Below are 27,744 nucleotides of genomic sequence, written 5' to 3' on the forward strand. Positions count from 1 at the left end.
TATATATATATATATATATATATATATATATATAAATAAATAATAGCAGCATGAGCAGATTAAGACATCTTTGACTCTTAAAAATATATTTAATGAAAAATCAAGCTTCATACCCAAGTGAAATATCAGGGCAAGAGGGGTGGCTGGTCATGTGACTAAGGCACCTGACAGTCATCCCAATGGCTTTGAAGGCTTCATCCAGTCAGGAAGTTCAGCCATAGCCCTTCTGCCAGTATCTGGTGACATGGGGCTGTGGTGGACACTTGGGCTGATTGCTACCTGCCAGGCAATAGGGAGCTCCAAACTCAGGCCTCCTGTATTTGTCCTCTACTTAATTTGTCCTCTACTTAGTACAGCAGGACAGGACCTGGCAGAGCTTACTTGGAGAAGGCAAGAAAAGCCACAGCAGCAACACTAAGGAGAGCAAAAAAGATGCCCCTCTCCTGCCTGTCTCCTCAGAAGAGCAGCAAGCTCACACTCTAGCTTGTTACAGAGGACTGGGTCCAGCCCTGTCTGCAGTACTGTGGGGCAGGTAAAGCACTTCAGTGCTCAGCAAGCAACGTCTCTGAAGGTGGCGGTGACTCCCAGGTTCTGCTGGGCACTGCACACCACAATTTTGGCCTCGGTTTCATGGTTAGCTGGGCAAGGGCCCTGCCATGAAGAGAAGCTGCCCTCGGGTAAGCAGGAAAAGCCCTGACCCAGCCAGGGAAAGCAGAGGAAGTCCACAGCCACCTCTTCTGCTCATCACTTCTGTGGCATGGTGGTGTTTTGGTAGAGCAGGTTACCAGGGTTCGTAGGGCTGCCTGATGGGGACGGGCATGTAAGTCACAGGGAAAGGCTGGGATCCAGGCCTCGGCTGTAGCAGCAGCTAGAAGAGGCAGAGCCACATGGTCACAACACACAGACAGAGCACAGCGATACAAAACAGCTCGGCTGAGCAGCAGCAGCGTCTCCTTCAATCATGATGTCTCCACCCCAGCTCATGGCCGGGGGGCTGGATGGAGATAACAGAGCAGAGGAGGCCTGCTCCATGGTGGGTAGGGGAGCTGATGGGGAGAAAGCTGATGGATGTACCACCTCCCTTGTTTTTCACATCGGGGGTGCACTCGAGTCCCAGATCTTCTGAGCCGTCAGGGTTTTCTTTCACATCCTGAGGAATCCTAAAAGGAAATCAGCCTGACTTCTTCAGACAGGGAGCAGGAGGATCTTGGATGAGTGGAAGACCTGAGAAGTCGGTGCCATGAAGGAGTGCAGAAGTCAAAGCCACCAAGAAAAGCAGTTGGCCAGCAAGTGGCTGGAGAGGGCAGGCCCAACACCCAGGTCAGAGGCCAGGACCCGGAGCCCAAAGAAAGTCGGTTGCCAAGGTCAGCCGGCAGCCCCAGGTAGAGCAGAGCTTCTGCGGGGAGCAGACTGCACCATCGACTGTTCCTGGGGGCCCCTTCCTGCTTCACTCCCCATTATGCAGCAGGGGCTGGAAAGACAGGCAGTTGCAAGGGGGTTAATGACAGGAATTCAAAAGAGCCCTGGCCTGCAGGAGTCACACTAGGCCTGAGCTGTTCATCAGCTAGACCCCCAGCCTTGGATGGTCCCCACCCAAGCCACCAAGTTTCCAGGGAAGCTCTGAATCCCTTGAGCCCGGTACACATCCGTCTCCCTCCACCCCGTCAGATGCTGAGTGGCCAAGAGCAGGCAAGACCCGCTCCAAGTTCTCAGTCTGTCACCAAGCGCCAGTGCCACCAGCCTAGCTCCACAGCTGGTAAAGTAAAAACTGCATGACCTCATATGCTCAAGCCTCCCTTGGGAAGATAGGGGCATACTTCATCTCACAAAACCACGGAAACTGGGAGAGGGGAGTTCTGTCAGCTGCTGGACAGGCCCTGGGCGCCCCGGCACCTGATGGGATGGGCTGGTTTGCATCGAGTGCTCTCCCACGAGCAGCCTTTAAGCTCTTCGGTTTCTCATTGTGCTCCTGGCTTGGTCTTCTTGGCGAGGCCCAAGCCTTTTCTGGGTGGCCCTTCTCTAGACCTAGCCCTCTCCCACCCTGGAATGGGGCACAGGAACCCATACCTGTCTGTCAGTCAGGACCCCTGGCTCTGGGCGCTTCCACGATGAAGCCAGAAGGATGTAGAGCACCAGCAGCCCGAAGGCCACCACCAGCATCCCAGTGATGTTGGCAAAGACGGCCTCACTGGGCAGGCTAGAGTACGGCTTCGTAGCGTTTTTTCTGGAGATGACAAAATGATGTAGGCTCTTGAGAGATTTTTCCATTTTTGCCCACTAGGAGACCCGATGCCACCAAGAGAGGATGAGAAAACCTTCCAGTGACCACCTGGGATCCGGAAGTTTAACATTTTTTCAAAGTCCCTGCACAGTAACAACTATCTGTATAATGCTTTTTTACCTCTGAGGAAACTGAAGCTCAAAGTGGTGAGATTAACTTGCCTGAAGTAATAGTAAATGGCATAACCAAGATCTTTTTTTTTAAGAGTTTTTTTTTTTTTTTTTTTTTTGCTACAGGGCACGTGCACTCGCCAGACAGACAGAGAGAGACAGAGAGACAGAAAGTGAGAAATCACCCCCCCAATCACCCCCCCAGGGGGGATGGCAACGCCACAATCCCTTCTCCTCTGTTCTCTTCTCGGGATCTTGGGCACACACACACACGCGCCCAGTGTGAGTTTTAAGCCACCGGGTCCGGGATGCGAACCGCAGTCTACTACATGGGAGTCCAGCGACATAGCCATTACACTAACTGCTAATCCCAGCATAACCAAGATCTAAACCCAGGCCCAACCTCCAATTTTATTCACTTATCATTGCACCTACTACCTGGAAAGAATGGACAGTAGTGAGTTGGCATGCAGGCCATGGGGTCAGAGCTCTACCATTCACTGGCTGTGTGCACTCAGGTCAGCTGCTTAGCCTCTCTGCTTCAATCCCTCACTCGTAAGCTGTGACAACAGCGCCAATGTTGTAGGGAGGCTGAGACGATTAAATGTAAGGTGTTTAGAACAGCATCTGACAGCTGCTAAATCAACCTTGATAATTGTTTGCTGACCAAGTTACCAATCTCAACCTAAAGAAGGCCAATTCCAGAGACCAGCAGTTAGCATAATGGCTGTGTCGCTGGACTCAACCGCAGTTCGAGTCCTGGACCCGGTTGCTTAAACTCACACCAGGCGCATGTATGTGCGTGCCCAAGATTCTGAAAGGAGGAGAAGGGATTGCAGCGTGGCCATCCCCCTGGGGGGTGATTTCTCGCTTTCAGTCTCTCTGTCTCTGTCTTTCTGGTGAGCACGTGTGCCCTATAGCAAAAATCTCTCAAAAAGAAAAAATAAATAGGCCAATTCCATTACCTTCCAGCTCAAGGATAGGCCTGATCTCAAAGCTCTCTGCCCTTGGGTGGGTTCTATGATCACACAATGCATCTTTAAAGACCCCCTTCCTTCCTCTACGCCTTTGAGTCGAGGACCCCACTGTACTCACAAACTGAAGAAAAGCTTCTCGTTAATGCCGGAAATGACAGATGCAAGGGACAATGAAAGGATGGACGCTCCAAAGAAGACATGGATGGGTTTCAGGAGGCTGCGCAGCCACAGGGATGCCCAGGGCAGGAGGAAGACAGTAAAGCCCAGGAACCACTGCGAATACACAGAAGTGGCACCTGACTATGCAGCCTGTGACCAAAAGGGCACCAGGTCACCCCATGCCACCAGCACCTCCCCCCAGTGCTGTACCTTGGCCCTTCTCCCCCAACTCACTCTCTCCCACCAGGCACTGCCCCCCACTGCACCTCACTTCCTCATGTTGTGGTCTGTTTCTATTACACAGGAACAAGTTAGTAAACGATCTGCCTACCTACAACCCCACTCTCCTAGCAACTCTCCCCACTCAACATCCTTGCCCACAAAACTCACTTGTAGAAGGCCAGCATCAGAATACTGAAATCGCCTCTAGAATTGTTTTTGGTTCAGACAGAGGAGTAGGGAGAGGGGAAAAGAGAGGGCTGATTATAGTCAGCATGGTCCATGCATGACAAAGCTAGCACAGAGGGTTCTGGGAGACAGGTGGACAGCATGATGGGCGAATGCAGGAGCCACCCAGCTACCATAGCCCTCAAACGGTTGCTTCTGCAGGACATGCCCTGCTCTGCCCTCTCCAGGCCACGGCAGAGGGAATATTTGGTGCCGATATGAAAAAGGTGCCAGCAGAAGCCCAGGCTGCCAGACCTGGAAGAGGGAATCCAGAGGAAAGGAAGGAGAACCCACCTGGCTGGCAAAGAGGAAGACGGTGGTGATGCCCAACCAGCTGTGCAGGGAGTAGAGGTTGGCAATCTTTTGGGAGTTGTGAAAGTTAAAGACAGCAACCAGTCCCACCACAGTCAGGATGAAGGCCATCAGGTGCAGGGCTGCGTGGAGGAATTTCCAGGGCAGCTTGGGTCCCACCCAAGACTGGGGCAGACGGTACACCAGCGACGCTGTGGGAGAGAGCAGTTGCAAGGCTCATCTTCTTCCCCTGTGGTCACCCACGCATCAGGGAATCACCCTGATGGGAGCCCACACAGCCCTCAAGGAGGGAAGAGGACATGCTGGGACACTGGTCTCCACTCTGTCTTCCTATCAGTTGTGGGCCAGCAGGGCCAGCAGGGCCAGCAGGTGGTGTGGTAGTTTAGGTGCTGGACTCCCACATGGCTGACAATTCGAGTCCCCGACCTGGCAGCTTGCTTTCTCCCTTTCTCTCTCCTCTGTCTCTGGTGTACACACAAGCCTTATAGCAAATTAAAAGATAATAATAATGGGCCAGCAAGTGGCATGGTGGTTAAAGGTGCTGGCCGACCACGGTTCAAGTCTCGGACCTGGTGGCTTGCTTTCTCACTTCCTCTCTCTTTCTCTCTGTCTCTCTCTGCTCAAACTGGAAAATAATAATGATAATAATAATAAAGTTAAGTAAAATAATTCTTTAAAAAATAATAAGTCAACTTATATAATAATTTAAAAATATATATGGGATAGCAATCAGCCATGAAGGGAGGAGAGAAGGTTAGTTAAAAAGGCAGGAATGGGTTTCTGCCATTCTGGTATTAACAATAATCGATACAGGCCCAGCCCCATGACCTACTAGTTAAGAGAGCTGGATCCCATATGGTCAACCACAGTTCAAATCTCAGGCCCTGGTGGCTTGAAAATTTGTCAAGGACGTGTCTGTACATGTCTAAAATCCTGAAAGGAGGGAGAAATAGAGAAGAGACTGCAGCATGATCATGCTCCACAGAGGCATGTCTTTCTTTGGCAAGTGCATGTGTTCTCTGGCAAATAAAATACAATAAGAGTCCAGCAGATAGTGTGGGGGTTAAGGTGCTGGACTCCCACATGGTCCACCATGGTTCAAGTCCCAGACCTGGAGGCTTGCTTTCTTACTTTCTCTTTCTCTCTCTCTCTCTCTCTCTCTGGTGAGCACACATGCCCTATAGCAAATTTAAAAAATAATGATGATAAATAAAGAAAATAATTTAAAATAAGTGCAGCATATATGCAGGTTTACAGGCTAGAAAGCATGGTCACATTATTTTCATCAAACTGAATTCTCACAACTGAGGTTCGCTACCAGAATGTAGGCATTATGGTCAGATACCTCGGTCCAGACCTAGGCTTTCATCTTAGCTGTTTGGCCTCTTCTTTCTAAGCCTCAGATTCCCCATCATACAGCAGGGGGGAAATGGACTCCCACATGGCTGACAATTCGAGTCCCCGACCTGGCAGCTTGCTTTCTCCCTTTCTCTCTCCTCTGTCTCTGGTGTGCACACAAGCCTTATAGCAAATTAAAAGATAATAATAATGGGCCAGCAAGTGGCATGGTGGTTAAAGGTGCTGGCCGACCACGGTTCAAGTCTCGGACCTGGTGGCTTGCTTTCTCACTTCCTCTCTCTTTCTCTCTGTCTCTCTCTGCTCAAACTGGAAAATAATAATGATAATAATAATAAAGTTAAGTAAAATAATTCTTTAAAAAATAATAAGTCAACTTATATAATAATTTAAAAATATATATGGGATAGCAATCAGCCATGAAGGGAGGAGAGAAGGTTAGTTAAAAAGGCAGGAATGGGTTTCTGCCATTCTGGTATTAACAATAATCGATACAGGCCCAGCCCCATGACCTACTAGTTAAGAGAGCTGGATCCCATATGGTCAACCACAGTTCAAATCTCAGGCCCTGGTGGCTTGAAAATTTGTCAAGGACGTGTCTGTACATGTCTAAAATCCTGAAAGGAGGGAGAAATAGAGAAGAGACTGCAGCATGATCATGCTCCACAGAGGCATGTCTTTCTTTGGCAAGTGCATGTGTTCTCTGGCAAATAAAATACAATAAGAGTCCAGCAGATAGTGTGGGGGTTAAGGTGCTGGACTCCCACATGGTCCACCATGGTTCAAGTCCCAGACCTGGAGGCTTGCTTTCTTACTTTCTCTTTCTCTCTCTCTCTCTCTCTCTCTGGTGAGCACACATGCCCTATAGCAAATTTAAAAAATAATGAAGCTAAATAAAGAAAATAATTTAAAATAAGTGCAGCATATATGCAGGTTTACAGGCTAGAAAGCATGGTCACATTATTTTCATCAAACTGAATTCTCACAACTGAGGTTCGCTACCAGAATGTAGGCATTATGGTCAGATACCTCGGTCCAGACCTAGGCTTTCATCTTAGCTGTTTGGCCTCTTCTTTCTAAGCCTCAGATTCCCCATCATACAGCAGGGGGGAAATGGAACCCACCTTCACCTGGGTGCAAGGCACAGCTCCTAGTGCACGAGGCAAAGATGGACCCAGGACGTGTAGGCAAGGCCCTCATTTAAGGACCTGATGGTGCCATGAGAGGCTTCCACCTTCTGTTCCTTGGAGCAGGGGTCGGTGAACTACAGCTCATGGGCCCAATCTAGCCCCAGCACCTACTTTATAAGTAACAGCACATGAGCCACACTCACGTGTTCATATTGTCCTGGCTGCTCTCACAGGTCAGTGGCAGAGCCAAGTGGCTGTGACAGATTATATGGCTTGCAAAGCCTAAAAATCATTTACAGTCTGGCCTTTTACAGGAAGTTTGCTGACCCCTGCCCTAGAGTATCTGTAAAGCCGCCCTTCTGACTTGCCTAACTGATGACAACCTCTCCAAATGACAGCTAAGCCCATGATGACCCGACCCACCCCACCCCCATATCCCCGAACCCCACATTGACAAAGGCCAGCCTTGGGGAGGAAAAGCACGGCCCCATCCAGGCCTGGGCTGTATCATGCCCCCCAAGCTGGCCTCCCACTCACCAGCTCCGTAGAGGACCACCATGCCGGCGACCATGAGCACAGGGTGCCAGTTGAACATGTGGATGCTGCCGTTCCAGGCAAAGCCGCCACGCCAGTACTGCATCCAATAGGTGGTGAAGAGGACGCACATCGAGCCCAGGGACCCCAGCGCCAGGCAGGACAGGTAAAACCATCCTGAAGCCATTCTGACCAAGCACTCCTAGAAGTGGAAGTAACACATCCCGCTGGCTCGGGTGTCCCACGCACACACAGGCTAAAGGAGGCACTACTGACCTTGTTTTAGGCCCATGAAACAGAATCTTTCTGCTTCTGTTCCCCTGCCATCAGCCTGGGCACCACCTCCCATGAGGCCATGAGGGTGGGGTGGGCCTGATTTCTGGTTTCAGACAATGAGTGAGGCCCCACCCTGGCTGGCAATGCACAGAGCAGCAAACTCAGGCTGTCGCTGGCCCTGGAGAAGGGCCTTCTGTGCTGTGGCCAGGTGCCAAGGCTCTGGGCTCAGAGCCCTGGGATTAGTCTCCACATGCAAGTCCACAAGGTAAAGAATCCACAGCCTCCGCCTCTAACCCCACAAAGAAAGGACAGGTGGGACCAGCAGTGAGCATAATGGCTATGTCGCTGGACTCGCACGTAGTCGACAGTGGTTCGAGTCCCAGACCCGGTAGCTTAAACTCACACCGGACGCATGTGCGTGCGTGCCTAAGATCCTGAGAGGAGAATGGAGGAGAAGGGATTGCAGCGTGGCCATCCCCTCTGGGGGTTGATTTCTCACTTTCTGTCTCTCTGTCTCTGTCTGTCTTTCTGGTGAGTGCACGCAACCTATAGAAAAAAAAACCTCTCCAAAAAAAAAGAAAGAAAGAAAGGACAGGCTGAGGCTGGCAGGTGGTGTGGTGGTTAAGGGCACTGAACTCCTACATCACCAACTGTGGTTCAAGTCCCGGACCTGGCAGCTTGCTTTCTCACTTTCTCTCTCTCTCTCACTCTGTCCCTCTCTGTTCTAAATAAATAAATAAAGTTAAATAAAATAATTCTTTAAAAAAGAAAAGAAAAGAAAGGGCAGGCTGGATCACACATACACCAAGCGCTGGGTTGTAACATAAGGAACAAAAGCACAGTGAGAGGAGCGAACACACTACTGCTACGCTGGCTGAAGAGAAGGCCCATGGGCTCCCAGGACGACAGCGAAATCCTTCCTTCCGGGAGGAGGAACTCGGGGTTAATCCTCACTGGGGAGGTAACATCAGACCTTCACTCCAGGGTCCCCACAGTCTACACCAGGCCCGAGACTTCTGCTTTCTCTTCCTCTGGGGAAAGTCCAGAGGCGAAAAGAAGAAGCTAGAACTCATGGTCTAGAGAGCAAGAGGTTTATTTTGAGATTTGCACATGAACTTGATCAACTCAGAAACCAGCTCTGGTTTAGGGTTTGGCAAACACTTAGCTCCTGAGAAGCTGGTCTGAAAGGCCGGGCCAAGTGGGCGAAGCCACAAGACTGGCCCTGCTCTCTGCTGACATGTAGGTGGCACTGGCTTAGGCCTCATGGCAGAGATCCTGTCCCTCATGAGTATCCCTCACACTAAGAAGGCAACACTATGACTTCCTGCAGATCCAGGCCCTCACTCTCCATCAGTTACCAGAAGAAACAGCCAAAAACTCCAAGGAAATACAACACCTGATTCCTCACCTTTAGACCTACTGGTAGGCTGACTGAGCGGTTACCTGGGCTCCAATTCTCACAAACTGGGCACCTTGAACAAATCACTTAACATCTGCAGGACTCAGTGTTCTCATCTGGAAAATAGAACAAAACAGAAAGCACGGCAATAAGACGACATTTATTGAAAGCCAGCTCCAAGCACAAGAGTCTTACACACAATTCCCTTTAATCGTCTTGATGACCCTGTAAAGAATATTATCCTGGGACCAGCAGATAGCATAATGGTTATATCGCTGGACTCCCATGTAGTTGATCACGGTTCAAGTCTGGGACCCGGCAGCTTAAAACTCAAGCCACGCATGTACCTAAAAGTCCCGAGAGGAGAATGGATAAGAAGGTATTGCAGTATGGCCATCCCTCTGGGGGAGAAGGGGCAAGATTCTCACTTTCTGTCTCTTTCTGTCTCTCTGATGAGCACAATAGCAAAAAATCTCTATCTAAAAAAAATAAATAAAAGGGTCTGGCAGGTGGCATGGTGGTTGAGGGTGCCAGACTCCCACATGGCTGACCACGGTTCTAGTCCTGGACCTGGCAGCTTGCTTTCTCACTTTCCCCCCTCTCCCTCTCTCTCTCACACACTCTGTCCCTCTCTGGTGAGTTGAAATAAATAAATAAAGGTAAATAAAATAACTCTTAAAAAAAAAAAAAGAATATCATCCCAATCTTATGCAGGAAGGAACTAAGGCCGGAAAAAAGTCCCGGACCTGGCAGCTTGCTTTCTCACTTTCTCTCTCTCTCTCACTCTGTCCCTCTCTGTTCTAAATAAATAAATAAAGTTAAAGAAAATAATTCTTTAAAAAAGAAAAGAAAAGAAAGGGCAGGCTGGATCACACATACACCAAGCGCTGGGTTGTAACATAAGGAACAAAAGCACAGTGAGAGGAGCGAACACACTACTGCTACGCTGGCTGAAGAGAAGGCCCATGGGCTCCCAGGACGACAGCGAAATCCTTCCTTCCGGGAGGAGGAACTCGGGGTTAATCCTCACTGGGGAGGTAACATCAGACCTTCACTCCAGGGTCCCCACAGTCTACACCAGGCCCGAGACTTCTGCTTTCTCTTCCTCTGGGGAAAGTCCAGAGGCGAAAAGAAGAAGCTAGAACTCATGGTCTAGAGAGCAAGAGGTTTATTTTGAGATTTGCACATGAACTTGATCAACTCAGAAACCAGCTCTGGTTTAGGGTTTGGCAAACACTTAGCTCCTGAGAAGCTGGTCTGAAAGGCCGGGCCAAGTGGGCGAAGCCACAAGACTGGCCCTGCTCTCTGCTGACATGTAGGTGGCACTGGCTTAGGCCTCATGGCAGAGATCCTGTCCCTCATGAGTATCCCTCACACTAAGAAGGCAACACTATGACTTCCTGCAGATCCAGGCCCTCACTCTCCATCAGTTACCAGAAGAAACAGCCAAAAACTCCAAGGAAATACAACACCTGATTCCTCACCTTTAGACCTACTGGTAGGCTGACTGAGCGGTTACCTGGGCTCCAATTCTCACAAACTGGGCACCTTGAACAAATCACTTAACATCTGCAGGACTCAGTGTTCTCATCTGGAAAATAGAACAAAACAGAAAGCACGGCAATAAGACGACATTTATTGAAAGCCAGCTCCAAGCACAAGAGTCTTACACACAATTCCCTTTAATCGTCTTGATGACCCTGTAAAGAATATTATCCTGGGACCAGCAGATAGCATAATGGTTATATCGCTGGACTCCCATGTAGTTGATCACGGTTCAAGTCTGGGACCCGGCAGCTTAAAACTCAAGCCACGCATGTACCTAAAAGTCCCGAGAGGAGAATGGATAAGAAGGTATTGCAGTATGGCCATCCCTCTGGGGGAGAAGGGGCAAGATTCTCACTTTCTGTCTCTTTCTGTCTCTCTGATGAGCACAATAGCAAAAAATCTCTATCTAAAAAAAATAAATAAAAGGGTCTGGCAGGTGGCATGGTGGTTGAGGGTGCCAGACTCCCACATGGCTGACCACGGTTCTAGTCCTGGACCTGGCAGCTTGCTTTCTCACTTTCCCCCCTCTCCCTCTCTCTCTCACACACTCTGTCCCTCTCTGGTGAGTTGAAATAAATAAATAAAGGTAAATAAAATAACTCTTAAAAAAAAAAAAAGAATATCATCCCAATCTTATGCAGGAAGGAACTAAGGTCGGAAAAAAAAAAATAACTAGCATTAGGACTCAGTAAGTGGGCAAGGAGTTCAAACTTTCATCTGCTGGCTTTAAGTTCCAGACATTTTTTTTTTTTTAAGAATTATTCATCTATTTAATTCCATTTGTTAGTATTACTTTTTCATTTGATCAGGAAGGGAGAAAGAAAGGAAAGTGAGAAAGCAAGCCACCAGGCCCAGTACTCAAACCACAGTCAGCCATGTGGAAATCCAGCGCCTTTATCCTTCACACCACCTGCTGGCCCTGTGCCCCAGGCTTTTTTCTTGACCATGGGTTTTCAGATCAAGTGAGATGTGTGTGACGATGCTGTGAGACGGGTATTATAACTCTTCATAGGTACCATTGTCGCAGCATCTTACACTGACTCCTAAAACCTAAAGCTCATGTCCCCATGCCTGCCCAGGTCTCTCGATAGCCAATTATGCCTTATGAAGCCACGCTAGCTTTCACCATGCCAGCGGTGCACCTAACCAGGAACAGACTCTGGGCTCTCACAGGGTGATCTAAATTATCAGTAATCTCTGCGAGAGAAACGTCCCAGGTCTGGGATGGTGGGAGGAGACAAGCTTCCATGAGGCTGGCAGGGGAACATGATGTCATCTTCCCACAAGCTTTGTGACTCTACCACCACACTCGGAGATCGGCTACCCAGCCTTGGAGCTGACTCCTCAATTCCCGCAAAAGCAGAGGAAGTTTCAGGTCATCAGACATTTGGCTAAAACATCCACCACCCACCAGTGAAGTGTTCAGTCAGCATTAAGGAGCGCTTCGTAAACAGGTCCCATCCATTCAACATCTACTTCCACAACTTTGTTTTTTCCTTTGTAAATGACAAAAGAAAAACATAGTCCAGGGCCAGCTAGTGGTATGGTGGTTAAGATGACTGGATCCCACAAGGCTCACTATGCAGTTCGAGTCCCAGACCCAGCAGCTTTAAAAACATACCAGGCTGGGGGCCGGCAGGTGGCATGGTGGTTAAGGACGCTGGACACCCACATGGCCGACCACAGTTCGAGTCCTGGACCTGGCAGCTTGCTTTCTCACTTTCCCTCTCTCTCACTCTGTCCCTCTCTGGTCAAATAAAAATAAAAAAGGAAAAAAAAAAAAGAAAGAAAGAAAAACATACAAGGTCCATGCCCATACATGCCCAAAATCTTAAGACAAGAATGGAGAAGGGATTGCAGTGTGACCATCCCCCCAAGAGGTGATTTCTCGTCCTGTTGGGCCGAGGCCCCCTATAGCAAATTAAAAAAAAAAAAAAAAACTACACACACACACGTGTGTATGTATGTATGACCAAAAAGGGACTGTATCCACACACCCAGGGGGCTCCTAATCACTGCTGCTTCACGACAGACTTGGGAAAAAGGATGGGAGGGAGGTGGAGACAATTTTCCTGACGGAAGGCTAAAAGTTATGCCGCTCTGCTACAGTGCACAGATAAGCCCTCCCTCTTCTTGAAACAGAGTCCAAAATGGGGAAGAAGAATGCAGCAAAAACTGCAATGTATATGCTGAGACTATCATTCTCATCCGTACTGAGAGAACAGGGGGGATTATGATTTCAGGATATGCTCACCACGATTTGGTCTCCTATTCTACCCTCGCTTTGGAGAGCCTCATAGCAAGGATCTGCAAACTTTTTCTTAGGCTTCGCAAGGCACATGGTCTCCATCACAACTGTGCCATCAGTACTGCTGAGAGAGAGCAAGAGCAGTCACAGACAGTATTTTAACGCACAAGCTGTGTTCCAATAGCGTTCATTTGGAGTCAATGAAATATAGGTTTCATGTAACTTTCACACAGCACAAAGCATAATATTATCAGATTCTTTTTTTTTTTTTTTTTAAGGTTTTTGCCATAGGGCACATGCACTCACCGAAGAGAGAGAGATAGTGAGAAAGAAATTGGGAAATCCAGGGATAGCTACACTGTGATCCCTTCCCCGTTCTTCTCCTGGGACTTTGGGTACATATGCACAGTGGGATTTTCAAACTGCCAGGTCTGGGACTTGAATTGTGGTCAGCCATGTGGGAGTCCAGTGCCTTAACCACCATACTACCTGCTGGCCCCTATCAGAATCATTTTTTTAAGATCATTTAAACATGCAAAAATCACTCAAGCGGGCCAGAGTAGGTTGTAGCTTGCTGTCCCTGATCTAAGAAGGTTACTCTCCAATCTGTTGATTCTTTTTTTTTTTGGAGAGGTTTTTGCTACAAGGCGCATGCACTCGCCAGACAGACAGAGAGAGACAGAGAGACAGAAAGCGAGAAATCACCCCCCAGGGGGGATGGCCACGCCGCAATCCCTTCTCCATTCTCCACTCGGGATCTTGGGCACGCACGCACATGCGCCCGGCTTGAGTTTAAGCCACCGGGTCCGGGACTCGAACCGCGGTCGACTACGTGGGAGTCCAGCAACATAGCCATTACGCTAACTGCTGGTTCCCATCCACTCTTTTGTTTTTAAAGAATTATTTACTTATTTCAATTTGACCAGAAGGGACAGAGAAAGAGAGCACAAGCCACCAGATCCAGGGACTCAAACCATCGTTGGCCATGTGGGAGTCCAGTGACCTTAACCACCACACCTGCTGGCCTCCAACTTGTTAATTGTTGACAAAAAGGATTCTGCCAGGTGCAGCTAAAACATATCAGGGAGTAGGAAAGGGGCTGTTTCCATTCAGCTTTTAGCTTACGAATAAGGCTCTTTTCCAAACTCTTGCAAGTTATAACTCAGAACTACAAATAAACAAAGGGACAGCATTGATGCTGTCCCTTCCTAGATCAACGGGAGGATTTTAAGAATCCTAAGAACCTGGCCAGCAGGTGGCCTGGAGGTTAAGGCAGCTGGATCCAACATGCCTGACTGTACAGTATCAGACCCGGTGGCCTGGGTGTGTGTGGTGCCCAAAATCCCGAGAGGAGAATAGAACTGATTGAAGCATGCCCATCCCACTGGGGGGGGGGGTGGGGGGGAATGACTTCTCTCTCTGTCTCTGTGTCTCTCCAGCAAGCGCACGTGCCCTATAACAAAAACAAAAACCAAACAAACAAAACTTTTTAGAAGAATCCCAAGAACCACTTAAGGGTCAAATCCTAAATTCTTGTTTCAGGATCAAAAAATACCCGAACATTGGGGGCCTGAGCGGAGGAGCAGGTTCAGGAATTCAGGTCCACTGCCTCTCGGGTGGGTGCGAGGACTCCTTATTTCACAACTGCAGCTTCTGTAAAGCCAGGACTCAGAAGGGAAAGGCCCAACATTCCAAACATGAGGTCGGTAAGCAAGGCTCTCCTTAGCACCAGATTACAGACCGGCTCAACGGTTGTGCTCAGGTGGTCCGAAGAACCTGTCCCAGGAACTCGAGGGTCAATCCCTAACTCCTCTACTGGGCATTCGGTCCCAGCTACCCGTGGGTGAAAGCTGGGACGAGCAGCCCCACCTGCTTTCTGAGCTCTCCGATGAGCTTCTGTGCCTCCACAACCACCACCTGTGGAAGGAACGGCGCAGGGACAGGGTCCATCTCCTAAAAGAGGAAGCTGAGGCAGAGCGAAGCGTTGCGATAGCGCGAAGCGACGTAGTAGCGCAGTCAGGTAGTAGCGGAGCCGGCACTCCCTGAACTCCCAGCCCGGGCTCTTTCTCACCCCTAACCACAGTGGGACGCAACGGGGCCGAGGTCTTCGAGACCCGCTTTTCGCCACTCCACCGGCTCCTGAAAGGCAGGGAAGAAGCGCTCCGTGAGACCGCCAGCAGATACCACCTGCCCAAGGCTGAGCGACCGGCGCAGCAGCGTCCTCTTATATAAGCGCCAGCACTTCCGGTGGCGCGCAAAGCTGCCTGGGAAATGAAGTCCACAGTCCCATCCCCGCCAACTCCTTGCGAGCCAAGGTGCTGGCTTTGAACTTCGGTTCCTCCACGGGCGTTTCTCCTCAAATTTGGACTCAGGGACAGGAAAGACGCTAAGCGTCTGCTCCGTCCTTCAGCCTTCATCCGAGGAAGCGGAAATGTTCGGATTGACGGGCCGAAGACTGGTCTTCCGCAAGACCGGCCGCAGGCAGCGGCGGCGAAAGATCTGGGTCAGCGTGCTTCGACGCTGGGAGGGCCAGGAGCGGGGAGGGCCCAGGAAAGCGAGCCCGAACGTGGCAGCCTGGCTGGCCCGAGAGTAGGGAGAGAAAGAAGACAAGCCAGCCACACGGCGCCGACCGAGCCGCGCCCGCCATCTACTTCCGGAATTTAAAGCAGGTTTCCGGAAGCCAGGAGGGTGTCCCCATGACAACCGACGTTGGGGCTTTGAGGTGAGAGTGGTTGATGGGGAGTGGGTAAAGGGGCCAGAAGTTCGAATTTTTGTTGCTGTTGTAATTGATTTGGTTTTATGCGAAGGCAGTCCCATTTTATGTGGGCTGGGGAGGGTGAGGGAAACTGCTCTGGGGACAAAGGGAAGGCGGCAAGAGCGGTGGATGATCTCTAAGAGCGTTTCATTAGCTTGCGATTCACCTTTGCCCTAAAGGAGGGGATGACTGTCCTTCCCTGGAGAGAGCGATGGGCGTCTCCATGTAACGGATCCTCACAACAGCCCTCGTGGTGACTGGTGAAGTAGCGGTTAAGGGATCGGGTTTGGCGTCACACCTAGTTAAGAATCCTGGCTCTGCTTACTTGCGACTTGGGGGAATGTCTTGAACTCTGACTTTGTGTTCTTGCTTGGAGAATAGGGATAATGCTCTCCCACCTTGCAGAGTTGGTGCGAAGATTAAAGGCTGACAAGTTAATCACGGTGCTGTTAACCTAAGTGAATGAATGCGGAGACTCGGGTTCAAAGAATCCACCTTCATACATCCAGTAAGGGGGGAGGGATTTCTCCACCGGGTGGGGTGGACCAGGTGCCTTAACCTCCCAGAGCCGCTGTGTAAAAACAGGAATTCTATGGATTATAATGGCTACTTCTCAAGATGGTGCCAGGATTGAGTAAGGCTATGGATATGAAAAGAGTTTGTAAGTTGTAATATATTGTACAGATACTGATCACTCTAATACTTCAAAGCATTTTATAGGTTTGATCCAACTGCAGGATCATGGGGCAACCCCAGAGCAACCTGTGGGTCTTAGGTGATATGAAAATGAAGGCCAAATTCCCCTTACTTAATGTCACTGTGTTAATACCATAACTTTAAACACAAAGTTCCTCAGGAGAGCACTGTTTCTTCTCAGCTTTTCTTGCCAGTACCACCTCCCAATTACTCCGAGTCTCCATTTTCCCCACCTAGTTACATATCATTCTGTAATGATAGCTTAATGCAGTAAAGAACATAGATGCTGGACTCAGCCTAGATCTGAATCCCAGTCCTGCCACTACTACTTGGTTTTTTTTTGTTTGTTTGTTTTATTTTTCCAGATCCTTGACGTCTTTGTCTACAGCCTCTTGAATTAATATAAACATGAGTTGACCAGAGAGGGACAGAGCACACGTGCACGAGAGAGAGAGCAAGCCACCAGGTCCAGGACTCGAACCACAGTTGGCTATGTGGGAATCCAGTGTCCTCAACCACCACACCACCTGCCAGCCCCTATTTTTAGAGATTTTTGCCTTAGGGCACATGCTCTTGCTGTGGTCAGGAGACAGACAGTGAGAGGGAAAGTGAGAAATCACCTCCCCCATGGGGAATGGGTATGGTACAATCCCTTCTCCTTTCTCCTCCTGGGATCTTGGGGACACATGCGCATGTGCCCAGCATGATTTTGAAGCTACCGAGTCTGGGACTTGAATCATGGTCAGCCATATGAGAGTCCAGTGGCATAACTGCTAAGCCATCTGCTGGCCCCCCTGTTTGATCAATTATTTTCTCTCTCTGGACCTCAATAATATCTAATTGGTAAAGTAATAATGTACTCCCTACTACAGGAGGTTATTGTGATGTTTAAATAATGTTTAAAAAGTGCCTGGCAGGCCTTGTAGTTGGCATTTTGGTTAAGGTTTCTGGATTCCCACTATAGCCGACTGTGGTTCAAGTCCTGGACCTGGCAGCTTGCTTTCTTGCTTTCTCTCTCTCTCTCTCTCTCTCACTCTGTCCCTCTCTGTCAAATTAATATATATATATAGGGACGAGCAGTTGGCATAATGGCTATGTTGCTGAACTCCCACATAGTCAACTGTGGTTCAAGTCCCAGACCTGGTGACTTAAACTCACACTGGGCACGTGTGCGTGCATGCCCAAGATCCCGAGAGGAGAATGGAGGAGAAGGGATTGTGGCGTGACCATACCCCCTCGGGGGGGGAGGGTATTTCTCGCTTTCTGTCTCTGTCTCTCTCTGTCTTTCTGGCAAAAACCTCTTCAAAAATAAATTTAAATGAAATAACTCTTTTTAAAAAAATCCAGGGCACATTTTAAGTGATATATAAAGGGTTGTGGCTATTATTCCTACTACCATTACATAATCAGGCAGTCATTGTTTTCTGTAGTATTCCTGTTTTGTTGTTGTTGTTGTTGTTGTTTAAAAGAATTATTTTATTTAACTTTATTTGAATTTGACCAGAGAGGGGCAGAGTGTGTGTGTGAGAGAGAGGGAAAGTGAGAAAACAAGCCACCAGTTCTGGGACTTGAATCACAGTCAGCCATGCAGGAATCCAGCACCCTTAACCATCACGCCACCTGCTGGCCTCCCTTGGTTCTTTTGGCTAAAAGGAGCTCTTCATTTAGAAGGTTCTAGACGTGGAGAATGGTTTGAAAGTGAAGGGCCCTGAAAGGAATGACTAGTTGGGTTTTTTGGTTGTTGGTTTTGTTCACTAGCACATCTGACCTGAAGTGGCACATGGTACAGTCAGTCCCCAGTGTGTTTATTGTGTCAGTGAGTCTCTAACCTTGCCTTTCTTTTTGTCCCAACAGGCCCTCACCTTAGAGGAAGGGAAACAGCTCTGATTCAAAGGAACCAGACACTTCTCCCTCAGTGTTGGGAGCTATTTTCTAAGGACCCGTGGAATGTGCCCTTGGAGGCCCAAGAAAGCAGAAGGAAGATGCTTCAGACCGGTAACTACAGCCTGGTGCTCTCCCTGCAGTTCCTGCTGCTGTCCTATGATCTCTTTGTCAATTCCTTCTCGGAGCTTCTCCGAATGGCTCCTGTCATCCAGCTGGTGCTCTTCATGTGAGTTCCGTGGGTGGGCCTGGAAAGTTTCGCTCAGCAGTTTAAAGGCCCTGACAGTCATGACTTAGCATTTTCAAGTTATTGATAGAGAACTATCAGGAAGAATGAAATTCAGCATTGTCCTGGGTTCTCCATGGCACACGGACATGGTCATAGGTCCTGTTTTCATATATGTCTAACGAAGGTTGGGTTACGAGGAGCCGTTCACACAGGAAACGAGTCAGACTGCTGACCTATCATTTTCTCCATCTTTGAATAGAAATATTGCTTCTGCCACAAAAAATTAGAAAATGGCAGGTTAAAAAAGGCAACCTTGGGACCAGCAGGTGGTGTAATGGCTACGTCGCTGGACTCCCACGTAATCGACTGTGGTTCGAGTCCCAGACTCAGTGGTTTAAACTCATGCCGGGCATGTGTGCATACGTGCCCAAGATCCTGAGAGGAGAATGGAGGAGAAGGGATTGCGGCGTGACCATCCCCCCTGGGGGGTGATTTCTCGCTTTCTGTTTCTCTCTGTCTCTCTGTTTCTCTGGTAAGCATACATGCCCTATAGCAAAAACCTCTCCAAAAAAAAAAAAAAAAGAAAAGAAAAGAAAGAAAAAGAAAAAGGCAGTCTTATTAATAATATAGGTGAATATATTAGGATGGGAATTTTGGCATTTACCCCCCTACAATGACATATAGATGCCATGGTGCAGTTTCTGAACTGAAAACTGTGATCTTAGACCTGGTCTTTCTTCATTGGCCTGCCAGACAAGTTTTCTGGTCCAGTGGTAAACCTGGCGAGGTCCTGCTCTTAGGTAGAGGGTTTCCATTGTACTGGATATAGAGACAATAAATACATTAGTAATAATCATTTCACATGGTGATGTCATACCTTGGGTATAAAGTAGCTGAGGCGGGTAGGAGAGGGCTGTATTAGTGGGGCGAAAGGAAGTCTTTCTGAAGAGAGGACACCTGGACTGAAACCTGCCTGGCACCAGGGCACTAGCCATGCAAAGACAGGGTGAAGCACATTTCGTTTCGATAGATGAAACTGTCTGACAAGACCAGGTAATGTGACAGACCAGACTGGCATTTTCTGGAGGAAACTATGCTCGGAATTGCCTCGTAGGCTCCTGAGGTAAGCATATCAGAGCAGGAAAACCTTTCCTAGGGACTGCAGCTCAACTGTTGGGGCCAGATGGTCACTTGAGGTTCATTTCACTTGGGTCCCAGAGCCCACGCTTTCTCTATGGGGGTTTCAAATAACTGTATCACAGGGAAGGCTAGACCTGTCGGTGTCCCTAAGGATGTAGGGCCAGCTCTTGTTTTCTCACACAGACTTCCATTTGGCTGTACTCTGTTTTGTATGTCTGCAGCATCCAGGATATTGCAATCCTCTTCAACATCATCATCATTTTCCTCATGTTCTTCAACACCTTCGTCTTCCAGGCTGGCCTGGTCAATCTCCTTTTCCATAAGTTCAAAGGGACCATCGTCCTAACGGCGATATACTTTGCTCTCAGCATCTCCCTTCATGTCTGGGTCATGGTAAGATTGGAGCTCTGGATCCTTGAATCTTTTCTGGGATGGGGATATTTTTTTTTTTCTCTGGGAATCCAGCGTATATTTTCTATCTCACAGAATGCTTGATAAGAAACAGGTAAAGTGAAAGTGACCTGGGCTGGAGCGCTAGGCACACGAGAGTTTCCTAAGGCATGTTTTCCCAACCTTATATGTTGAAAAACAGCCTTATTCAAGAGTTGAAGGACTCTCCTGGAATGTGCAGTGTACCTCTGCCAGCCACAGGCCTGCCGGAACTAGACCAGGAAGCTGAATGTGTTTCATCATGAGTTCTTTAGGCAGATAGTTGTTTACACAGGAGATCTTTAGATACCAGTGTCCCATGACTAGTGCCGCAGGCAAGGGGTATTTCTGGGAAGTAGCCAAGCAAGAGTGCTGCTTATCCTTTAGTGTTCATTGCTGAGGCCCCATCACTGTCCCCGGGAGAACCAGCTCCCCGGTTACCTCCCTCTGGTCCGAGCATAGGCCTTAGACCAGGTCCAGCTTTCATAGCTTCAGATTGCTTCTGTGTCACAAATTTTCCCACACTTTGGCTATTTCACGTGCTTCACATGTACTCACTTTGAGGGAACACGTTAACACCTCAGGATGCTCTAGTCACTTCTTTGTACCTTTTCAACCAAAACCTCAGGGTTGCCCTTATGATTCCACAGCAAGAAGAGGTCACGGGAAGGAAGCGAAGCAGTGCTAAAGTCTCTAGGGCTTCCTGAGGAGGATTCAGTCCTCTCTCCTGGAGCCAAAATAGATCCTGACTTTGTTCTCTAAAGCCGTTAATCTGATTAAACCCCGAGTGCACCAAAGCCTTTATCTGGCCAGGGCTGAGCCTGAGACTTTCAACGCAAGACAATGGACACACTAAATTCCTAAAATAATGTATATCGTTTTTCCTTGGCAACAGCTATGGCATGGAAGGAGATAAACAGCTTAGTGAAACCCTCCCTGGACCAGCCGTGGTAGCATGCACCACTAAGGCACAGTGCTCTGCAGGCTGCGGCCCCATAGGAGGCCTGGTTTGATTCCTAGCCCAACCTCGAGTGGGTACAGTGGCATGGGCCTGTCATCCCCGTGATTTGGGAGGCTGACCTGGGCAACATAGCAAATACCTGTCTAAGAATAGATATGGTCGGGGGCCAGCCCTGTGGCCTAGAGGTTAAAGGAGTAGATCCCACATACTGAGCCACAGCTCGAGTCCTAGGGCTTGAGAAACACTGGGCACATGTGTGTGCGTGCCCTAAACCCTGACAGGATGGCGCGATGGAGAAGAATTGCAGCATGACCACATGCCATTGGACTACACCCTCTCCCTTTCTCTGTCTCTGGCAATTAAGGGAAAAAAAAAAAAAAAGAAGAGCCAGATGTGGTACTGTTAACGGATGGAAAAGTCTTGAGCTGCGTTGTGAAATCCTTGGTTCTTTGGGTCCAGATCACTAAAATTAGAGACTTGTCCCTAGGCGCAAAATGAAACCGCAACCACAAATGAAGTAGATAGAAAAGAAAGTTTAATAGAAAGAAAGGGAAGGAAAGAAAGGAAGTACACCCAAAAAGGTTGTTGGGCAGGCAGATTGCCAAGTGGCAACTGCGCTTGGTACTGGTTAATTGTTACTTTTATTACTAGAGGTCATGAATATTCATTAGTGGGCGGCCCCTTATGCTGCCTATGTTCTTCCTTTAAATTTGAATCCATACGTTCTCTCCTGCACCTGCGCACCATCCTCACAGGCAAAGTGAGGAATTTGATCACCCAATTGCGTACGCCCAGTGCAAGTCAGGTTGCCCCAATTAGATTGCCCAATTAGTCCATCGCCTTAATGGCCAAAATGCTTGCTTGGGTCCTTTTGATAAAAGAAAAATCTACGAATTATCCCTGTATGCTTCCCTCAAGCCTCAAGGAAGGAATATGGCAAATTACCTCGCCCTCCTGGCACCCGGGGCTAGGTGAGCCTTTCGCTTTTCTCTTAGGGCTGCCCGCTCATGGCTAACTGTCTACCGCAGCAACACAAAGTTGTTATCCCAGCTAGGAGACTGAGGCAGGAGAACCACAACAGGAAGACCATATTTTAAATAAATAAATTATCAAACGGGGCCGGCTCTGCAATGCAGCAGTAATGCACTGCTCAAAAGAAGCTGGATCCTACATGTGGACTGTGGTTTGAACTCCTGGCCCAGTTCGCCTGAAACAGCAGGCACGTCTGTGACTACCCAAGATACAGTGGGCTGGAGGAAGGGAACTGCTACGCAGCCAGACCCTGGGGAGAGTGCGTCTCTCTCTTTCTCATTCTTGTTCACGTGCTCACATGCTCTTACCTTGAAGAGAAAAAGAAAAGAAAAAACAACTCCCGTCCCCCAAAATTATTCTTTTTTAAAATTTTGCCAGAGGGCACGTGTGCTCCCCAGAGAGAGACAGAGAGAGGGAAAGTAAGAAAACACACCTCCCCTCCCCCCTCCTGCCATATTTTTTAAGCCTCTAGGTGTCTGGGATTCGAACTATGCAGTCATCCATGTGGATCCCTTCAGCTACCTTAACTACTATGCCACTGGCTGGCTCCCAGTTTTTTAAAAATTAAACTTCTTCCTTGGGCCTGCAGGTGGCATGTTGGTTAAGGCACTGGATACCACATGATCAACTCTGCAGTTCAAGTCCTGGACCCAGTGGCCTGAAAAACACACAGGGTACATGAGCGTGCATGCCCCCAAATCCTAAGAGAATGGAAGAGGAGGGATTGCAATGTGGCCATCTTCTCTGGAGGGTGATTTTTCTCTCTCTCTCTCTCTGTCTCTCTCTTTCTCCCCTTCTCTCCCTCCCTTCCTCCTTTCCTCCCTTTCTGGCAAGCACATGCACCCTATAGCAAAAATCTTAAAAAAAAAAAAAAATTCCTCTTGGTTAAAAGCATATTCCCTTTATATTAAAAAAGGGAGATTAAGACTCTTTCAGGAAATATTCCTTGGGATCATAGCAAGAAAGAGGGTAAGATTAGCATGATTGCCAACCAAGTAGTATCTCTGCAGCTCACCAAGTTGGAGGTGGTAGGGCCCCATCTGGCCATTAACCAGCCTGTCCCTGACTGCTCATCTCTCCCTCAGAATTTACGCTGGAAGAACTCCAACAGCTTTGTGTGGACAGACGGACTTCAAACGCTGTTTGTATTCCAGAGACTAGGTAAGGACCAGAGCACCCTCAGGCCTCTCCCGGGTCCCACATGTGTCTCTGGCACAGAGGGCCTTGGCTCTGACTTCCCAGCTCCATCACAGCCGGGATGGGTGGGACAGCCGTGCCAAGAATAGGAGAGATGACACCCTGTGCCCTTGCTGGAAGGGAGAAGTCACGAGGCAGGGCCCCTGGGCCTCATGGGGTTCTGCTCTGCACCCACAGCGGCAGTGCTGTACTGTTACTTCTACAAACGGACGGCCGTGAGGCTCGGCGACCCTCGCTTCTACCAGGACTCTTTGTGGCTGCGCAAGGAGTTCATGCAAGTCCGAAGGTGATCTCTTCATGTCACACTGAAGGATGCCTTTCCATCCTGATGGAAGCCACATTTGCCACCCTGCAGGAAGGGTTGGCCCAGTGTACTGGCAGTCAGCTGAACTTCCTAGGACAGGCATAGGCCGGCTGTGCATAACATTCAAGAAGGAAGAGCCTCCCTCTTACAAATTAAAGTGTCCCCCGACAGACTCCAGAACATAATCCCCACCCCCTTACCTCCTACCTCAGTCCCACTCCCTTTTCTTCCTTTCCTGCTCTATACCATTCTCTGGCCTCACTTCCTGACTGAGGTCTCTGTGACTCACCCTCCTGAAGCTTTTCCTTTAGCCTGGGACAGGGGGACCTCCCAGTCCCAACTCCCCTTGCACCGCACATGAGCGATTGAAGGATGCAAAGAGTGATAGTTATGGACTCCTGGCTGATTATATCTTAGACATTTAGATTTTATACCCAAGACACTTTTTTTATATTTTATAAATAGGAAATAAATTGAACTTTTTCCAGAAGTGGTGGAATCTGTCTGTCTAGCCAACTCCTACCCTCAACATCTACTTGACCCGGTGGGGAAGCTGAGACACAGATCAGTCAGATGTCTGTTGAGTCTCATTATGAGAAGGTGTTTTTGCAGAAATTCAAGATGTGGGGACCAGCAGATTGTGTAATGGTTACGTCGCTGGACTCCCACGTAGTTGGCTGTGGTTCAGGTCCTGGACCCAGAGGCTTAAGACTCACACCAGGTGAGTTTGAAGCAGCGGATGGCGTAAAGGTTAAGTCACTGGACTTCCATGTAATTGACCGTAGTTTGAGTCCCAGACCTGGCAGCTTAAAACTCACACCAGGTGCATGTGCATGTGTACCCAGAATCCCGAGAGGAGAATGGAGAAGGGACTATGATGTGGCCATCCCCTCTGGGGGTAGTGATTTCTCGCTTTCTGTCTCTCTTTTTCTCTCTGTCTCTCCAGCGAGTGCACACACCCTCTAGCAAAAATCTCTCTTAAAACAAAACAAAACAAAAAAAAACTCATGCTGAGCACGTGTGAGTACATGCCTAGGATCCGGAAAGGAGAATGGAAGAGAAGGGATTGTGGTGGGGCCATACCCCATGGGGGTGATTTCTCACCTTCTGTTTTTCTGGCAAGCACACGTACCCTATAGTAAAAGAAATCTCTAACAACAAACACACACACACACAAAACAAGATGTGGGACCAGCAGGTGGCGTGGTGGTTAAGGCACTGGACACGCTCACATGACTGACCAGGGTTCAAGTCCTGAATCTGGTGGCTTGCTTTCTCACTTCCTCTCTCTCTCACTCTCACCCTGTGTCTCCCTCAAAACTAAAAAATAAATGAATGAATAAAATAAAATAAATAATTTTAAAAACCCAACAAGATGTAATCTGTTGCCCCACCTCCAACTGTGGAGTTCTAGATTGCCACATTTCATTCAGAATCTTTTCTCCCTATCAGAGGCCTAAATTACCCTTAGAAAACTAAAAATGGCCCTTAGTCTGCTTTGGGAAAAGAAATTTTAAAACTTCATATACTCATAGTGTCAGCGTTTTTTTAGTTCCCAAGTTTTATTTGGGAATTCATATAAAATATTCCAGATAAATGAGTTTTAATCATCTTCTGCCTCTTCATCCTGGTTAATCTAGAAGTAATGCAGTTCCTAACTCTCTGCTGTTAGCAACTATGTGCAACCAATCACATGAATTACTCTTCAAATGTTTTTGGTGAGATACTCAAATACCTTTTGGAAAAAGGCACCTCGGACGTTATGGGGATCTTGCTCTTGCTCCTTCCAATGGTTCCAGCTCCTCCACCGAGATTCCTAGTGTTTCCACTCATTTTGATTTTCTCTTGGAGAAACTGCTCGGAATTGGCAGCATTAATGATTCCATCTTCTACGGGCTGGGTGTAGTCAAGGGTAAACTTCAAAACCTGCTTCTTTTTTTGCCTCCCCGCCCCTCTTCGCCACAAGATTTTTCACAGGCACCATGGCAGCAGGGGAGGCAGAAAGAAGTTTTAGGGTTTGTTTTTTTTTATTGGAGAGATTTTTTGCTATAGGGCATGTGTGCTTTCTGGAGAAACACAGAAACTGAGAAATCACCTCCCAGTAGGGATGGCCACACCACAATCCTTTATCCTCCAGTTTTCTCTTGGGATTTTGGGCATGCACACACACGTGCCTGGAGTGAACTTAAAGCCACTGTTCTGGGACTCAAACAGCAGTCGACTACGTAGGAGTCCAGAGCCTCAACCACTGCGCCACCTGCTGGTCTCCATAGTGCCTTTTTTTTGTTTTTTGGAGAGGTTTTTGCTATAGGGCACATGTGCTCGCCAGAAAGACAGAGACAGAGAGGCAGAAAGTGAGAAATCACTTCCCGGGGGGATGGCCACGCCACAATCCCTTCTCCTCCATTCTCCTCTCGGGATCTTGGACACGCACGCACACGCGCCTGGCGTGAGTTTAAGCCACTGGGTCTGGGACACGAACCGTGGTCAACTACATGGGAGTCCAGCAACATAGCCATTATGCTAACTGCTGGTCCCCATAGTGTCATTTTTTAAAAAATGTTATTTATTTATTCATTTTATTTTTTAATTCAACAGAGAAAGACACAGAGAGAGAGAGAAAGAGGGGAAGTGAGAAAGCAAGCAACCAGGTCCGAGACTTGGTGGTCAGCCACGTGGGAGTGTCCAGCACCTTAACCACCATGCCACCTGCTGGTTCTGATAGTGTCATTTTTTAATTGACAGAGTAAGTAATGTACACTGAACCACCACTGAGCTTCAGGAATATATAACCATAAACAGTTACTTGGCTATTGAATCTTGGTGTTCAGCCGATCTGGACTGGGTTCACTTGATTTCTGCTGGGCTCACTCAAGTGGTCAGCTGTGGGCTTGGCCTGAGTAGGCAGCTTTGATGATCTTAGGATCCTTTGGCTTTTGGCTAACCTGGGGTGACCTCAGTTGGAATGACTGGGCCCGCTCAGCTCTGGGTCACATGATTTATCATCCAGCAGACTAGCCTGGATCTGTTCACATGACAGTGGTAAAACAGAAGAGAACAAGCCTCTTTTTATTTGGAGAGGGTTTTTTTGCTATAGTGCGTGCGCTCGCCAGAAAGAAAGAGGCAGAGAGACGGAAAGCGAGGAATCCCCCCCAGGGGGGATGGCCATGCCGCAATCCCTTCTCCTCCATTCTCTCAGGATTTTGGGCACACACACACATGTGCCCGGCATGAGTTTAAGCCACTGGGTCCAGGACCCGAACCGCAGTTGACTACATGGGAGTCCAGTGACATAACCATTATGCTAACTGCTGGTCCTGAGAACAAGCCTCTTTTAAGGCCTCTGTTTATGGCATATCTCTTGGACTCCTATTGGTCAAAGCAAATCATGTGACTGAGCGTACTTCAGAGCCCAAAGCACTACAGAATGTCAAGGCAAAAGGCATGGCTAGAGGGAGGTTGAAGAATGAGGCTGGGTAATTCAGTCAGTCCATCACACCAGAGAGGTGCTCTGTGAAACTTGATATTCAGAGAGGCCTCACTACAGAAGTTGGCAAGCTTTTTCTGCGAAGGGCCAGGCAGTGAATAGATTTCGAAGGTACAACTACTCCTGATGTTGGATCATGAATGTAGCCATGGACGGTACAATTCATAAATGAGGGGCTCTCAAATGTAAAGATTTTAACATATTTTAAATAGAAAAGGTACAGGGCCAGCAGGTGGCATTGTGGTTAAAGATGCTGGATTCCCATATGGATGATGTGGTTCAAGTCCCGGACCTGGCGGCTTGCTTTCTCTCTTTCCCTTTCTCTTTCTCTGTCTCTCTCTGTTCAAAATAAAAAATAATAACAAATGAAATCAAATAAATAAATATTTAAAAATATTCCCTTTTTTGATAATTTTATATCAACTATCTATAGTCTATACAGCATTTATTAAGAATATAGAAATAGACGTACATATATATGTGTGTGTGTGTGTGTGTGTGTGTGTGTGTGTGTGTGTGTGTGTATATATATATATACAGCGCCCAGCATGAGTTTAAGCCACTGGGTCCAGGACTTGAACCACGGTCGACTACATGGGAGTCCAGTAACATAGCCATTATGTCAACTGTTGGTCCCAATAAATAATTCTTAAAAAAAAAGAAAAGAAAAAGAAAAGGTACAACTCTTTTTTCAGAGAAGTTTTTGCTATAGGGCACATGTACTGGCTAGAAAGAGAGAGACAGAGAGACAGAAAGCGAGAAATCACCTCCTAGGAGGGATGGCCGTGCTGCAATCCCTTCTCCTCCATTCTCCTCTCTGGATCCTGGGCATACACGCACACATGCCTGGTGTGAG

General features: G+C 48.2%; 2 protein-coding genes across 10 annotated transcripts; one reads left to right on the plus strand and one right to left on the minus strand.

The window, feature by feature from the left end:
• Nucleotides 1-67: 67 nt before the first annotated feature.
• CYB561A3 (cytochrome b561 family member A3) lies at nucleotides 68-14,988 on the minus strand. 7 transcript variants are annotated; one of them, XM_014584615.2, is made up of 8 exons: nucleotides 14,849-14,976; nucleotides 12,784-12,898; nucleotides 10,466-10,572; nucleotides 7,310-7,508; nucleotides 4,269-4,477; nucleotides 3,487-3,641; nucleotides 2,068-2,224; nucleotides 68-1,471 (listed from the first exon to the last, which is right to left on the minus strand). In XM_014584615.2, the coding sequence occupies exons 4-8, from the start codon at nucleotides 7,491-7,493 to the stop codon at nucleotides 1,448-1,450; spliced, it is 729 nt and encodes a 242-aa protein (XP_014440101.1). In that variant the 5' UTR covers nucleotides 7,494-7,508; nucleotides 10,466-10,572; nucleotides 12,784-12,898; nucleotides 14,849-14,976; the 3' UTR covers nucleotides 68-1,447. The 7 variants fall into 7 exon arrangements, with proteins under 7 accessions (XP_014440101.1, XP_014440102.1, XP_027624540.1 ...); XM_014584616.2 differs by having other exon boundaries at nucleotides 12,784-12,901; XM_027768739.1 differs by lacking the exon at nucleotides 12,784-12,898 and adding an exon at nucleotides 14,647-14,694 and having other exon boundaries at nucleotides 14,849-14,972.
• Nucleotides 14,989-15,174: 186 nt separating this feature from the next.
• TMEM138 (transmembrane protein 138) lies at nucleotides 15,175-24,213 on the plus strand. 3 transcript variants are annotated; one of them, XM_006169635.3, is made up of 5 exons: nucleotides 15,175-15,499; nucleotides 18,083-18,338; nucleotides 19,700-19,871; nucleotides 22,986-23,061; nucleotides 23,275-24,213. In XM_006169635.3, the coding sequence occupies exons 2-5, from the start codon at nucleotides 18,211-18,213 to the stop codon at nucleotides 23,385-23,387; spliced, it is 489 nt and encodes a 162-aa protein (XP_006169697.1). In that variant the 5' UTR covers nucleotides 15,175-15,499; nucleotides 18,083-18,210; the 3' UTR covers nucleotides 23,388-24,213. The 3 variants fall into 3 exon arrangements, with proteins under 3 accessions (XP_006169697.1, XP_027624541.1, XP_006169696.1); XM_027768740.1 differs by having other exon boundaries at nucleotides 18,083-18,223; XM_006169634.3 differs by lacking the exon at nucleotides 15,175-15,499 and adding an exon at nucleotides 15,540-16,040.
• Nucleotides 24,214-27,744: the final 3,531 nt, after the last annotated feature.

Source organism: Tupaia chinensis, unplaced genomic scaffold (genome assembly GCF_000334495.1).
Source record: "Tupaia chinensis unplaced genomic scaffold, TupChi_1.0 Scaffold147351_1, whole genome shotgun sequence".
NCBI classification, from domain to species: Eukaryota; Metazoa; Chordata; class Mammalia; order Scandentia; family Tupaiidae; genus Tupaia; species Tupaia belangeri.